This window comes from Maniola hyperantus, chromosome 24 (genome assembly GCF_902806685.2).
Source record: "Maniola hyperantus chromosome 24, iAphHyp1.2, whole genome shotgun sequence".
NCBI lineage: Eukaryota > Metazoa > Arthropoda > Insecta > Lepidoptera > Nymphalidae > Maniola > Maniola hyperantus.
In genome coordinates, this window is record NC_048559.1 from 836,058 (window position 1) to 852,950 (window position 16,893).

The 16,893-nt window shown below is 39.3% G+C and overlaps 1 protein-coding gene across 1 annotated transcript in view; it reads right to left on the reverse strand.

The window, feature by feature from the left end:
* Window positions 1-16,893, reverse strand: part of snu (ABC-type transporter snustorr) — a 92,370-nt gene that overhangs the window by 72,975 nt on the left and 2,502 nt on the right. The window contains exon 2 of the mRNA XM_034981373.2: window positions 5,196-5,259. Within this exon, the coding sequence (XP_034837264.1) occupies window positions 5,196-5,254 (59 nt within the window). The 5' untranslated portion in view covers window positions 5,255-5,259. The remainder of the gene's footprint in view (window positions 1-5,195; window positions 5,260-16,893) is intronic.

Sequence of the window (16,893 nt, forward strand, 5' to 3'; positions counted from 1 at the left end):
ACTTACCAGCCTATCTACTTAGGTACCTACTTATGTAACGTAAAGTATAGTAAAAGTAAAATATGCTTTATTGTACACCAAAACAAAAACAATAGACATATAACAAAGATAGCATGTACAATAGACGGCCTTATCGCTAAAATAGCGATCTCTTCCAGCCAACCTTAGGGGTAGAGGATATTATAAAAATTAAAGAAAGCGGAAGGGGTGTACTAATTAAATAAAGTAAATACACATAATATACGTATGTATGTATAAATAAAAATACAACAGTAAATAAGAGAGGAATAGACACTCATTAAGATTTTTTTTATTTGAAATGGTTAAATAAGGGATGTTTGGATGAAAATCTATGAAAACTCATATTTTAGGTTAAGAATTAACATATTATACCTACAACTATCACCGCTGAAAGTTTTTTTTTTGGAAAATCTTCATTAGTAAATTGTACCCGTCAAAACCGAGGCGGGTCGCTTAGTCTAATCTAAATATATAAAAGGAAAAGGTGACTGACTGACTGACTGGTCTATCAACGCACAGCTCAAACTACTGGACGGATCGCGCTGAAATTTGGCATGCAGATAGCTATTACGACGTAGGCATCCGCTAAGAAAGGATTTTTGAAAATTCAACCCTTAAGGGGATGAAATAGGGGTTTGAAATTTGTGTAGCGCAGGTTGTATGTGTTGTGTCCGCGTCTACGCGAGCATAAGCTAGTATATTATGTTATAAAATATCGTGTATTCATAATGTAAAGTTATTATATTTTATTTGTAATATATATATTGCTACCTAGCTAAGCCGGTTGCATGTTAAAAACATGTTATTGTGGAGACAGAACGAGCGTAACTAAATAAGTGTTTGCTGTGGTTATTATAAGTTTACGCAGGCTCAAATTACTGCAAAACAATATATGTAAACTATCTTATCTTATATACTAGCTGATGCCCGCGACTAGGCTATCACCGCTTTAAAAAAACCGGCCAAGTGCGAGTCAGGCTCGCGCAACGAGGGTTCCGTACTACAGTCGTATTTTTTCGACATTTTGCACGATAATTCAAATAAATAAAAATCTGTTTTAGAATGTACAGGTGAAGACCTTTCATATGATACCCCACTTGATATAGTTATCTTATTTCGAAAATTGAAAATACTAATTTTTAGTTCATGACCACAATTTAATTTTTTTGTGTGATGTAACCGTACGGAACCCTAAAAATGAACATGCTTGTAAACATAATGAGTAGCTAATGACATGCATGCGTTATTGCGTTTCCGCTTTCTGCCTGCGCTCCACACTGAAACGAGAGCGTGAGGTAATGGATTCGATTCCCGCCGAGACCATAACCATTTAACTTATGTAAGCAGTAAGTAACACCAGTAATACGAGGTAGGTCTAGCATTTTTAGGGGTCCGTACCTCAAAATTAAAAAGAAACCCTTATATGATCACACCGTTACCGATTAAAATTAAAAATTCTAGATCGATATTTGAAGATTTATTGAACAAATTGTATCCAATCTTGTTTTTATTTCATGACGAATTTCTTTATTTTTTTATTTTCCTTTTAAACACGACGCGGATGCCCAATTCAAGCCAATTATTTATTTTAAAAAACCCATATGGACACCCTGAACAAATAACTCACAACAAAAAATTAAAAGACTATTAATTGCATTATCTCATAATTAATAAGTAAGTATTTACTAAAACCAAACCGGTATTTGATAACCTAAGTGAATATTATGATTTCCTCTTTAATTTCAATTATTTTTTGTTTCGACCTTACAATCGTCAATTTTAAAATTACTAACGCCATCTAGTAATCAATCACAACACTATCACGTCAAAATATTACTCTTAGTTTCATTTTATTCAACACGTGTCATTCGTAATAAACTACTCATACGTCAACAGATGGCGTTGATGATTAAAAAATTAATATAAAAGTATCGATAGGCAATCGAATAAAAGCATGTAAAATAAAAGTCAATAAGGTTGAAAATTGCATGAAGGAAATATCGAATCTAGGTTACTAGGCTCTATCATCAGGTTGTCGGGTACACGCGAAAGTAGCTCTTACGTCATCTCGGGTCAGCATCTTATAAGTTATAACGCTTGCATCACGACATGTTATGTCTGTTCATTTATCATACACCTATGGCCTATGGTTTAAACTACCTGTCCACTGATGACACCTAGGAAAAGACAGCGCTTTCATACAATTTCAAACGTTCTGGTATTTACTTTTTAGGTAAACGTATTTCACGATTTTTAGTTTTTAGTAGTTCCGTACCTCAAAGGGAAAAAGGGACCCTTATAGGATCACTTTGTTGTCTGTCTGTCTGTCTGTACATATAATTGCAAAGCTGGTAGTTGGTGATTATACTAAGTTTAAGATTATATTAAAGAAGAGGCGGTCACTCCAAGATTTTGCATAGAAACGAAGATATCTGAAGCGCAGACTCGCTAATCCAAGTCTACATTATCGTACGCGCCCCTTCGTAATCTCGCGCCCCTAGGCGCGTGTCTAGTTTACCTCAGGGATAATCCGCTTCTGATCGTATACAAGAAATAACTCTTTTTAATTTATTTAAATTTTCATGGCAGCCATTTCTAAATTTTTATCATATTTTGTTAGGCGGCAATAGAAATTTTACAGACTTTGTGAAATTTTCAACTATCTGCCTATTACGGTTCACGAAATACAGGCAGACGGACGGACGGACAGCGGACGCTTAATAATAGGGTCCCGTTGGTACCCTTCGGGTACGGAACCTAGAAATGACATATTTATGTTATCTAACTTAAGGGAACTCACTTCAGTGCTTTCTTCATACAAACGTAGGAGGGAAAATACAACAATATTCGATATTGTACGCACAAAACTAAGAATTATATCGATTTATCTCGTCTTTATCTAGGTTTATTGATATATGAAACATTGAAAAAAATATTGATTTAAAAGTTACGAGCCTCAAAAGATTCCTATTTTAACACTAAATTTATGACAACTTTGGGCGTAAATAAATAAGATTAGGGATATGAAAATTCTAAAAAAAATTATCATTAGACATAGTTTATTTATTCATTAGTTGAAATAACTTTACTTTACAAACATAAATTCAGTAGTTTTTTCTCAAAAATACTTTCCCTAAACCCTTTTCGCAAGCTTGATTTCTGGGAAAATCATCGTGCCTCTCACCTTTCTCATACAATGTCAAATGAAAAGCAAACATGTTACCCACGTGCGCTGCCAATTTCGGTCGAGCGTCCTGCGTCACCTTAAGTGTCACAAGCAGTCCTACATGAAATATATAAGTAAATTCATTAAATTTCAAAAACTCTCCGAGAATATCATATTGACGGAACGTTGATGATAATAATAAACGAGTCATTATCATGATCAACCCATCGCCGGCTCACTACAGAGCACGGGTCTCCTCTCAGAGTGAGAAGGGTTTTGGCCATCCACCACCACGCTGGCCAAGTGCGGATTGGCAGACTTCACACACCTTTGAGAACATTATGGAGAACTCTCAGGCGTGCAGGTTTCCTCACGATGTTTTCCTTCACAGTTAAAGCAAGTGATATTTTAATTACTTAAAACGCACATAACTCCGAAAAGTTAGAGGTGCGTGCTCGGGATCGAACCCCCGACCTCCGATTGGAAGGCGGACGTCCTAACCACTAGGCTACCACAGCTTAATATACGAGTAGGTACATAACTGGATTTACGCCCCATGCCTCAGCTAATACGAGTTCAAAAGTCTGGTTTTTCCACTTCGCTGGGAAGAAGCACATTAAACAGGTCCACATGAGTATGCGTTAAAATAAAATTAATAATGTTATCTGTTATCTAAATATCTGAATATATAAAACAAAAAGGAGACTGACTGACTGATGTATCAACGCACAGCTCAAAGCTCAAACTACTGGACTGAAATTTGGCAAGCAGATAGCTTGTACGGCGTAGGCATCCGCTAAGCACTGGCGTGCACAGAGTTCGAAGCCAGGGTAAGCATTAGTAAGATAGGCCTTAGATACACCTTATATAGACCTACAGAATGGCAGGCCATAAAGAAAAATGGGCACTGGTCATTTCAACTAGGGTAAGCAGTTTTAGCGTTTAAACTACCGTGAGTGATTTCCATTATAAATACTATCTGTCCCGGCTTACTCACGTGTGTAGTCGACGTTAGCCTGACTAGTTTCGAACCCATACGGGGTCCTTTTTCAAGGGAGTCCGTCCGCGCCCGCGCCGCGGTTTTGACTGCGGGACGCACGTGCCGCTGCCCGTAGAGCCCGTTGTGAGGGTGGCTGGGGTGGGGGGGGGAGACAGCTGCCGATCGTCTCCCGACAGTTCCTGCTGTTCTTCATCACTGGAACCGTCACCGAAATCCAGGCACGCGGAGCTAATGGTGTCCCGTCCCAGACTGATGCCCTTGTCTTAGCGTCAAAAAGCGGTTTCCACGCTGAGGGTAGCATCCATCCATTGTCACGATTGAAATTTACCTCACAACGGGCTCTACGGGCAGCGGCACGTGCGTCCCGCAGTCAAAACCGCGGCGCGGGCGCGGACGGACTCCCTTGAAAAAGGACCCCGTATGGGTTCGAAACTAGTCGGGCTAACGTCGACTACACACGTGAGTAAGCCGGGACAGATAGTATTTATAAGGGTAAGCAGTACTTTTACGCCTCTATGAATTGCACGCCACTGCCGCTAAGAAAGAGTTTTTGAAAATTGAACCCCTAAGGGGTGAAATAGTAGTTTGAGCTGTGCGTTGATAGATCAGTCGGTCAGTCAGTCAGTCAGTCACCTTTACCTTTTATATATTAAGATTAGCCCATAGGCTAGATGGTAGTAGCAATAAAGCTGCCATTATACATATAATGGTGTATAATGGTGCTTTATATAGGAAAAAATATAATTATTATTTACTGTTATTAACAGTACCTAATAATTATATATACCTAGTATATTTCTACAGCCATACTCACGTATTCAATCGACGTTAGCCCGACTAGTTAGTTATAGTTAGTCGACTGGATACGATAGCCGTAGAAATATACTATGTATATTGTATATACATATGACGGAAATCACTCACGATAGTTTGAACGCTAAAATACCTAATAATTATATACTTTTACAGCATTATTTGCAAATAATAAGAATTACAATAAATACTTACGCTGTAGTCCAACTAAACATTTGCTTCACTCGCTCTGATCGGAAATCCTTCGCCGCCATTTTGCCTGAAACAATAGGGAAAGTTTATTATTTAGGTTAGGTTTTCTAAAATATAGAACCAGCTCAACGGTTAAGGAGCGGACCAAAAGGTCGGCGGTTCAAACCCCGCCCGTTGCACTATTGTCGTACCTACCTACTACTAGCACAAGCTTTACTATTTTTTTTATTTTTTTTATTTTTATTCAGATACAAGTTAGCCCTTGACTGCAATCTCACCTGGTGGTAAGTGATGATGCAGTCTAAGATGATAGCGGGCTAACCTGGAAGGGGTATGGCAGTTTTTATTAAACCCATACCCCAGTTTTTTAATGCGAAGATAGGTTTAGACAAATAAAACATGCATCGAAATATTTTTTTTGCGGGTACACGCCGTGTATCTACTACTAGATATCTATGTATTGAATATATATTTACGTAACATGTATGTAAGTTTATTTATTTTTATGTATCAAGTAGATATATAATATTTCTTTTTGTATTCTATACAGGGTGTAACCAAAACGCCAGCAAAAACTTAGCTTATCCAATACCAATAACCATTTGCCTCATATTGCAGTTTTAGTGGTTTAGTATTTTACAACTCCGCAATGTATAGCGTGCAAAACTCGGGTCAATGCCCCACCTACGCCGTGGCATTGACTCCGAATGGCCTACTTACGCAACGTTCATTGCCATCTAGCGCCAGTCAGATGTTTTATTTGCAATATATATCATAAACTTTTACAAAATATAGATTTTTTTGGTGTTATCATATCAGTAATCATCAGTAGTACCACCTGTCTTCTTTTTGCTAGCATTCTGGTTACAACCCTGTATGTTATTTACCGAGTAAAAACTTAGCAGTTACCAACATGTAAAAAGGGCACAAAAAGCAAATAACTTCCATCTTCCCCTGCATGGTTCCATTGTTCATCGACTGACGATTGCGTCTTACGACACGCAATTATAATAATTACGAGGAAAATTATCGTACAACGTTAGTAGGTACTTGTGTTTATTAGTAAGTAGGTAGGTACATTGGATGGTGCTAAATAAATCAATAAATGCGAATACTTCTTATCCATACTTCCATACTACCAGTGGCGTGCAGGTCATAGAGGCATAAATGCACTGCTTACCCCAGTTGAATAGCTCAATGCATAATTTTTCATAATGACCTGCCAGTAAACAGGCTCTTTCTTAACTAGTGCCTACCCTGGCTTCAAACCCTGTGCACGCCACTGCATACTTCCATACTCGCTCTTTAGGGAAGGCCTATATCCAACAGTGGCGTCCACAGGCTGATGATGATGATGAAGGTTATAAATGCCAAAGTTTTCACGGCCCATCCAGTTGTTGTTTTTTTTTTTTTAATATTAGCCATGTTATCTGATTTTGACAAAATTTAATAGATAAGTACAGAGATAGGTTGCAACTTGCATCCCATCTTATCTGTGCTAAGACGCGATGAATCAGTGTATAAGTCCCGCAAAATTGCTAATGCGCGTGGCCGCCATTTTAGTGACGTCAGCACTAGACTGAAGTTTCCAGCTGATGTTATATTTTTATTTCGGTTGACGTCAAAATGACGTCATTTCGATGTTAATGAGACATCCTTCCAGCGCAATAGCAATTTGCCGGACTTGTATGTTTTTTTTAAATATTCATATAATAAAAAAAGTAGTCGTGAATTTTTTTTTATTTTATAGCAGCTTTCCTAGCGTTGATGTCTAATGTATGAGACTCTACGAACCCCTTAGGTGCAAGACGGGAGTGGACCGGCATTGTGACGCGGGACGGATTTTGAAAACCAAAATCCACACGGACGAAGTCACGGGCTTCAGCTAGTCAGTACCCTTATTATAAACGCGCAAGTGTGTTTATTTGTTGGTTTATTGGTTGGTCCTTCAATCACGTCGCAACGGTGCAACGGATTGACGTGATTATTTGCACGGGTATAGTTTAAGACCTAGAGAGTGACATAGGCTAACTTTTATTCCGGGAAATCAAGAGTTCCCACGGAATTTTGAAAACCTAAATCCACGCGGACCTAGTCGCAGGCATCAGCCAGCCAGCCAGCCCTTATTATAAATGCAAAAGTGTGTTTGTTTGTTGGTATATTGGTTTGTTGGTTTGTCCTTCAATCACGTCGCAACGGAGCAACGGATTGACGCGATTTTTTGCATGGGTATAGTTTAAGACCTGGAGAGTGACATAGGCTACTTTTTATCCCAGAAAATCAAGAGTTCCCACGGGATTTTGGAAACCCAAATCTACGTGGACCAAGTCACGGGCATCAGCTAGTAGACTACAATGTTAGGTAAATGCAACTACGTGTATTGTTATAGCGTGTCGGTCCGTAACGAATTGGCAAAAAGGATGTTACATTATTTTGTTAATTCGATATCCCGTATCACAATTTCGGATGCACTGTGTTATGTTGTAACTTGTAATACCAAGAGATATTATAAATTAATAGCGTGCGCCATTTCCAGGATAAACCTTTAAATAAATTTACGTAAAAATATTGACAAAAATATATAAGTAAAAAGTAGCCAATGTCCTTCCCCGGGATGCAAGCTAACTCTGTACCAAATTTCATCAAAATCGGTTGAACGGTTGGACCGTGAAAAGCTAGCAGACAGACAGACATACAGACACACTTTCGCATTTATAATATTACTAGATGATGACCTCGACTTCGTCCGCGTGGATGTAGGTTTTCAAAAATCCCGTGGGAACTCTTTGATTTCCCGGGATAAAAAGTAGCCTATGTCCTTCCCCGGGATGCAAGCTAACTCTGTACCAAATTTCATCAAAATCGGTTGAACGGATGGGCCGTGAAAGGCTAGCAGACAGACAGACAGACACACTTTCGCATTTATAATATTAGTATGGATGGATTTTATTGTGTACGTTGGAGTAAATAAAAATTAATTATTATATTTTTTTACGTACTAGTAATGTGTACATTTTAACGACTTGATATTACCTTGAGAGTAGCTTGTTGACTTTTTATAGTAAGTACCTACTTATAATTTAATTATAACTAAGATTTTATAAACAATTTGAGATATTATGATATAAGAATCAAAATTGAAAAAATAAGTTGTTATTGTAGTTTAAAACGTTCTTTGTTTTCCAGGGTTCCGTATCCGAAGGGTGCCAACGGGACAGTTTGACAGTTTTAAGGGTTCCGTACCTCAGAAAAAAGGAACCCTTATAGGATCACAACCAGTCCAATAGTTTGAGCTGTGCGTTGATAGATCAGTCGGTCAGTCAGCTTTTCCTTTTATATCATCATCATCATCATGAGCAACCCTTCGCCGGCTTACTGCAGAGCACAGATCTACTCTTAGAGTAAGAAGGGTTTTGCCATAGTCTACCATGCTGGCCAAGGGCAGATTGGCCTTGACAGATTGTTTTCTTAAATTCTTTCATCTTGTCTTTGTTTGTTATATTTATACTCGTATATAATATCATCATGATCATGATCACCTCATCGCCGGCTCACTTCAGAGCACGGGTCTCCTCTCAGAGTGAGAAGGGTTTTGGCCATAGTCTACCACGCTGGCCATGTGCGGATTGGTAGACTTCACACACCTTTGAGAACATTATAGAGAACTCTCAGACATGCTGGTTTCCTCACGATATTTTCCTTCACCGTTAAAGCAAGTGATATTTAATTACTTAAAACGCACATAACTCCGACAATTTACGTACGTGCCCGGGATCGAACCCCCGATTAGAAGGCGGACGTCCTAACCACTAGGCTATCACAGCTTTTTGTATATATACTATGTTTTAAATATTAGAGTGAATCATCTCTAGAGATTACAACACTTCCTCAGCGACAAAGACAAGATGAAAAATTCAAAAAAATCAATCTGTCAAAGTGGTTATGAACTAAAAAGGATCGGAGCAGTGAAAGGAGTCGTCAGTCGTCCGTTACACGTTACATAACGAAACCAGTCGGCGACCAGCTCGATGTGGGACAAGTAGGCAGGTATGTCGGTTTATTTACCCAAAAATTGAGAAACACGCGGTAGCGGCCTAGCTTAGAGGAGTTTTGCCGAGCTTGTATGATAAAGTCAAATGATTTATTCAAAATAGGTAATAAATTACTCTTATTGATTGTCTGGTATAGTGTTAGATTTGTAAGCTATAGTGGTGATAATTATAACGCAAACTTAAAACTAAAGCTACGAGGGTTCCAAACGCGCCCAGGTCTGAGAAGAGCCCACAACAAACTCAGCCGGGTATTCTTTTTATTATCACCACTTTACAAAATTATTGAAACTTATTAGAACTATCACAAAGTCGTTAAGCAACTCATTCCCAAGCTTGCTTATCATTTAAATAATCCTTTACATTGCAATAGGATTTTTCAATTAGTTTACGTTTTATGAAAACTTTGAACTTGTTGAGAGACATCTCCAATATGTCTTCTGGAAGCTTATTATAGAAACGTATGGAATTACGAGCAAATGAATTGCTAATAATATAAAACCGGCCAAGTGCGAGTCAGACTCGCGCACTGAGGGTTCCGTATTACAATCGTATTTTATCGACATTTTCCATAATAAATCAAAAACTATTCAACCTAAAAATAAATAAAAATCTGTTATAGAATGCACAGGTGAAGACCTTTCATATGATACCCCACTCGATATAGTTATCTTACTTAGAAAATTGAAAATACTAATTATTAGTACATGACCACAATTTAATTTTTTTTTGTGTGATGTGACCACAAATTCACTATTTTTAAATTTTTCCCCGAATGTCAGCTATAAGACCTACTTACCTGCCAAATTTCATGATTCTAGATCAACGGGAAGTACCCTGTAGTTTTCTTGACAGACCGACAGACAGACAGACAGACAACAAAGTGATCCCATAAGGGTTCCGTTTTTCCTTTTGAGGTACGGGACCCTAAAAATTGAGAAACACTAGCGGCAGCGGCCTAGCTTAGAGGAGCTTTGCCGAGCTTGTATGATAGAAATCAGTACCCATATTATAAATGCGAAAGTGTGTTGGTTTGTTGGTTTGTCCTTCAATCACGTCGCAACGGAGCAACGGATCGACGTGTTTTTTCGCCTGGATATAGTTAAAGACCTGTAGAGTGACATACAACTTTTTATCCTGGAAAAACAAAGAGTTCCCACGGGATTTAAAAAAACCTAAATCCACGCGGACGAAGTCGCGGGCATCATCTAGTGTAATATAAATACCTACGGATTGAATGTCCTTATTAAGAAGGTTTTGCTAAACGACTCAATGACATTATTTGCATACTTTTTCAATTCAGACTTCAGAGTCAACATTTGCTTATTAAGTAACCTATTTATACTGACACTAGCAGACCCGCCCCGGCTTCGCTCGGGTGGAATTTAGAAGGGTCGAGGTGGGGGATGAATTTCTAAAAATCCTGGAACACGTATTTCTTCATTAGTGACCGAAAACCCAAATACTAATTTTCATGCAAATAACTTGAAAAATGACGGACTTTCATACAAACTTTCATCCCCTATTAAAACCATTTAGGGGTGGAATTTCGAAAAATCCTTTCTTAATGGATACCTACTCTTTACAAAGAACACACCCTCAAAATTTCATGTCTCCAGGACCAGTGGTTTAGGCTGTGCGTTGATATATATATCAGTCAGTCAATCAGAACTTTGAATTTTATGTATTAATTATTTAATATTAATTTTAGATAGTTACATAAATATCTACTTGAGCCTACGATGTACCTAAGTAGATAATAGTTATAAAAGTAGCCTATGTCCTTCCCCGGGATGCAAGCTATCTCTGTACCAAATTTCATCAAAATCGGTTGAACGGATCCGGCCGTGAAAGGCTAGCAGACACGGTAGTAGTAACACACTTTCGCGTATTACGGTTCATGAGAAACAGCCTGGTGACAGACCGACAGACGGACGGTCAGCGGATTCTTAGTAACAGGGTCCCGTTTTACCCTTTGGGTACGGAACCCTAAAAATCTCTCAATTCTGTGAGTCTACTACAATCCTATATTGGGATTCTTCTTCCTGCGTCGCGTTCCCTCAATTAATAGGATCGTGGCTCCCCTTAGATCCAATCTCAGCTACGCCTACGATGTTTTTCCATTTCCCTCTGTTTCTTGTCGCGTGGATTGCATCGCAGATAGGTGTGTCGACCGCCTCTTTTATTTGGTCTGACCGACGTCTCGGGCTACGTCCGCGGAGTCTCTTTCCTTCGATCTTCCCAGTGACCGTGTTTTTCCAGAGTTTTTCAATATTGCTGGCACACGAGTAGATATAAGACCAGAGGGGAAGCTTCACACTAGCTCACGCACACCACAACGTGCCACGGATGCTCCGTGCGCCCAGTTTGGCGGCAAACGAAGCGTCCGTGACACGTCGTGGTGTGCGTGAGCTGCGCTAGAGTGAACCGACAGCCAGTCGCTAGTATGAAGCTTCCCCTCTGCTATATATCTACTCGTGTGTTGCTGGCGTCCTTTCTTGCGATGTGACCGAAGTACTCGAGGGTCCTGACAGATGTTAGATAGCCTCATTTTTAGTTTTAGTTTGTTAAGTATTGAGACGTTAGTTCTATGCTCGGTCCAAGATATGTAATAAGATATTGGGATTACCAATTACCAATATCAATGGTACATCACTGGTATTATACCAATATCAATGGTACATCACTGGTATTATACCAATATCAATGGTATATCACTGGTATTATACCAATATCAATGGTATGATTGGTAGGAAGTAGGAACGTTTGCTCAATATCGGTAGATATGAACAGAATCCTGTTATGCGCACGCGCGGTACAGTAACCAACGAGACTATGACGGACACTTCATATTTTTGTAATATAAGTCTTTTGTTAGTTCCTTTTGTTTAGTCATGCGAGCAATAACAAAAATAACCTATAGATAATTTAGAAAAAAAGGATATTAGAAACCTCAATATCATTTTTGAAGACCTATCCATAAATACCCCACGTATGGGTTTGATGAAAAAACAAATTTTGAGTTTCAGTTCTAAGTATACCCCAAAATTTATAGTTTTTTTTTCTATTTTTGTGTGAAAATCTTAATGCGCAGAATACATCTACTTAAAAATTTCAACAGTATAGCTCTTATAGTTTCGGAAAAAAGTGGCTGTGACATACGGACGGACAGACAGACAGACATGACGAATCTATAAGGGTTCCGTTTTTTGCCATTCGGCTACGGAACCCTAAAAACCTTCTTAGGTACGGAACCCTCGGTGCACAAGTCCGACTCGCTGTTAACCAGTTTATTTTGAGTGAAATGAACTTTAGTACTTAAACTAGTGTGTTGAAATCCTACACTATTTGTAAGATATTTAGAATTCCTTAAATGATAGAAATATGCAAAGCAAGCTTGATTCGAGTAGGTAACGCACACATACTATAAATGGAAAATTTTATATTTTTTTTAAACACTTGATTTGCGTGTGATTCGCGGCTACTCAAGGTTATATCATTAGGGTTGTCTCCTTTAGGGAGAAATACCTTTTTTTTCTACCTATCACCTTTTCTGTCTACCAACCCGCACATGGCCAGCGTGGTAGACTATGGCCAAAACCCTTCTCACTCTGAGAGCAGACATGTGCTCTGTAGTGAGCCGGCGATGGGTTGATCTTGATGATGATGACTGGAAAATAGGTAAGATACCTTAAAATAGCGTTTTAAAAAAAATTTTTTTTTTTAAAGAATATTAGCCATGTTAAAATGACCAATATTCCCCTTTCCTCTCCAACTAAGCGTCAGGCTTGTGTTAGGAGTAGGTGCGACAATAGTGCAACGGGCGGGGTTTGAACCGTCGACCTTTCGGTTTTCAGTCTTTGAAACGGGTTTGTTTGCCGGTACGATAAAATTTTATATTTTTAAAAACACTTGATTTGCGTGTGATAAGTGATTCGCGGTTACTTAAGGTTCTATCACTAAGAGCGGGGGCACACGATGCGTTGCGGCGGCGGTGCGGCGGCGGTGCGGCGCCGGAGCGGTATCGCTGCGTCATCTTACATAGAAATATCTGTGGCATGACACACGATGCGCTCCGGGGCGCCGCACCGGACTTGCAACCACCGAGACGAGACGGGGAGGGGTGAATGCGTTCCGACGTCGCGTCGTCGGAGCGGCACCGCTCAGTTGTTTTTATTAACAGACTGTCCAACGCTGCTACGGCGCCACTGCGACATAACAAGGTTGCGGCGCCGCACCGCTCGTGTGCCCGCTGATACGGTGAAATCTTTGCGGTGCGGCGCCGCAACGCATCGTGTGCCCCCAGTCTAAGGTTGTCTCCTTTAGCAAGAAATACCTAAAGGAGATGTTTCAAGAATGTGTGGACCTGGGGCCAGATTTTGTACAGTAGGTAGGTATACTGAAAAATAGGTAAGGTATCTTACCTTAAAATAGTGTTTCAAAATATCATTTTCTTTGAAATGGGTTTGTTTCCCGGTACAAAAACAATAATTATCAAGGCATCAGCTAATACATTATACAATTTTCAAAAAGTAGGTACAGGTAGGATTTATAGTGATGAAAAAGATGGCAACCCTAAAACGTGACTTACCTACCAAACAATGCGTTATATGCACACACACACACATTAATCTCAATGAATAAATCTATTAAGAACAAGTTCAGCGGGTTATGGTTCAAAATAAGCAACTTTAAGTTATGGAAAATAAAATTGTAAGAAAATATATTTTTGAAAATGTTGACTACCGCGTTTTTGGAACCCAGGGTTTCCATCTTTAGGATTCCGTAACCGATAGGAACAGAGGGATCCTATTAGTAATCATCCGCAGTCCGTCCGTCCATCTGTCTGTCCGTCCATCCGTCCCTCCGTCTGTCGTTCCGTTAAACATTAAAGCATAGATCTAATAATATCTATATCATATAGATATAGATATTATTTTTCATCTTTAATGGTGGTAGTATTTAGCGCCATCTATGAAAATTTTCTCGAACGTTGCCTGGAAACCTCCTCATTAATTCCTGCTAGTCAAGCGCAGGCCTAGCTGCTATTCAATTTTTTAAAAAAAACCTTGACTTTTAACGTTTTCTGCCTAACGCCGCGGCGGAATTTAGCGGTACCTACAGACTCAGTTGAGCCAGTTCAACTAGGTACAACAATTCTACACGTAAAGTAGGCCATGATCGTCTAGTTTCATATTATTTCATTCTGCAGCGATTTAATTAGAGTTTGAGATAATTGATCTTTAGGTAGGTACCTACCTACGACTGCCTACCTCAGGGCCGTCTTAGACCATGCCGGGGCCCTTGGGCACACAAGAATTTGGGCCCACAAGAATGTTGGAAAGTAAAAAACCGGCAAAGTGCGAGTCAGGCTCGCGCAATGAGGGTTCCTTACCACAGTCGTATTTTTTCGACATTTTGCACGATAATTCAAAAACTATGATGCATAAAAATAAATAAAAATCTTTTTTAGAATTTACAGGTGAAGACCTTTCATATGATACCCCACTTGATATAGTTATCTCACTTCGAAAGTTGAAAATACCAATTATTAGTTCATGACCACAATTTTTTTTTTGTGTGATCTAACCCTAAATTCACGGTTTTCAGATTTTTCCCCAAATGTCAGCTATAAGATCTACCTACCTGCCAAATTTCATGATTCTAGGTCAACGGGAAGTACCCTGTAGGTTTCTTGACTGACAGACATACAGACAGACAACAAAGTGATCCTATAAGGGTTCCGTTTTTCCTTTTGAGGTACGGAACCCTAATAAAGTGTAGGCGAATATATCGGCCTTTCGGGGGTCCTGTGACGATGGGGGCCCTGGGCACGGGCCCTGTTTGCCCTTATGGTAAAGACGGTAAAGACCTACCTACCAGCTAACACCTACCATGTCGCTTGTGACCTGAGTCATTGTAAACTGTGAATTTGTACTGACTAAACATTTACATAAAAACCGGCCAAGTGCGAGTCAGACTCGCGCACTGAAGGTTCCGTACTACAATCGTATTTTATCGACATTTTGCACGATAAATCAAAAACTACTTACTAGATCTCGTTCAAACCAATTTTCGGTGAAAGTTTGCATGGTAATGTACATCATATTTTTTTAGTTTTATCATTCCATTATTTTAGAAGTTACAGGGGGGGGGGGGGGGGCGACACATTTTACCACTTTGGAGAAGTGGCTCTCGCGCAAACTATTCAGTTTAGAAAAAAATTATATAATAAACCTCAATATCATTTTTGAAGACCTATCCATAGATACTATATCCTTAGATATAGTATCTATGGATAGGTCACGAAAACACAAAACAATAACTATTATGCCTATTATTTTCTGCCGCGTACTGTACTTACTAACTGTACCCACATAAGGTCGGATAAAATGTTACCTCACTTTATGGTAAAAGATATGGCGAAAGTCCATTAACAAAACTTCAGCATGACGTCAGAAAGCATGACCAACACCCACGTAAGGCACTTGTCCCACCGCCGACGAGGAAGCGACTAGCTATCGACTATTTTTTCGCTCAAGAAACGAACAATCGATGTATGATTCCGTGTCAATAAGGCACTTGTCCCACCGTGCGCCGACGAGGAAGCGACTAGCTACCAGTTGATTACCTAACTCAGACACTCTAACACTGAATGATGGCCACCGACCTCATTTGACATTTATTTTTAATCCATTGAAGGTTTTTAATGAAAAATCATTTTAGTATCAAAGTCAAATGAGCTCGCTATTATTCAGTGTTAGACACTGATTTAGCGAATCACACCGCTTACTTACTTACTTACTACCACAATAATTGACAGTCAAAAAGTGTATGATGTTACCAATTTTGAATAAATGACTTAGACTTTGACTTCACCGACAATTTTTTATATAGTTTCTATATATATAGTTCACAGAATTTGCAGAAAAAAAACGTGCGGAAATTTACCGTGGTGCGCGCTAGCTCTAATCGTCGGCGATGGGACAAGTGCCTAAAGGCCGAAAATTAAACCTGTCACGTGATTATAATCTTAATTACGTTACACATACGGTGTAAATTGGCGTGTAGGAAGCTGAGTCGACATAATCTAAAGTAGGTATTGCTTGAAGAGAAAGTGTTTGTTACGGACTTATGAGATTTTAACACGTTATAATATTAACATCGATATAATATTGTGCAAGATTTTGGCAAACGTTTTGGAAAATTCTTGCATGGCGGGACGCAACGTGCGTTGACACGTTGGCCCCGTGGCCCGTGTCATATCAGGGAGACAGCATCAAGACCTGTAGGGCGATTGTCTAAAACCTTCATCAATCATTATTACAATCTCAATTGTTCTGATTGGCTGAATTTGTGCGATTCTTGTTGCAACAATGCATTGTAGCCAATAGTGAGCGAGCGTTAACCAATCAGAGATGATTGCGATCGTGCAGTGTCGTCGACTGTGTTTGGGATATGTGTGGTGCTGCGTGGTGTTGGTGCGTATTGCTTGCCTGGTGGCTGCTTCTTCCTGCATGTTTAGCAGTGGGAGAGCGAGCGGTGCATTTCGCATGCTGCATGTTGCACCATACAGATTTGTTCTGTTTCAGCGGATTATAGCAAATTAGAAAGAAAGAAAGAAAGAAAGAAAAGACGTTTATTTATACAAC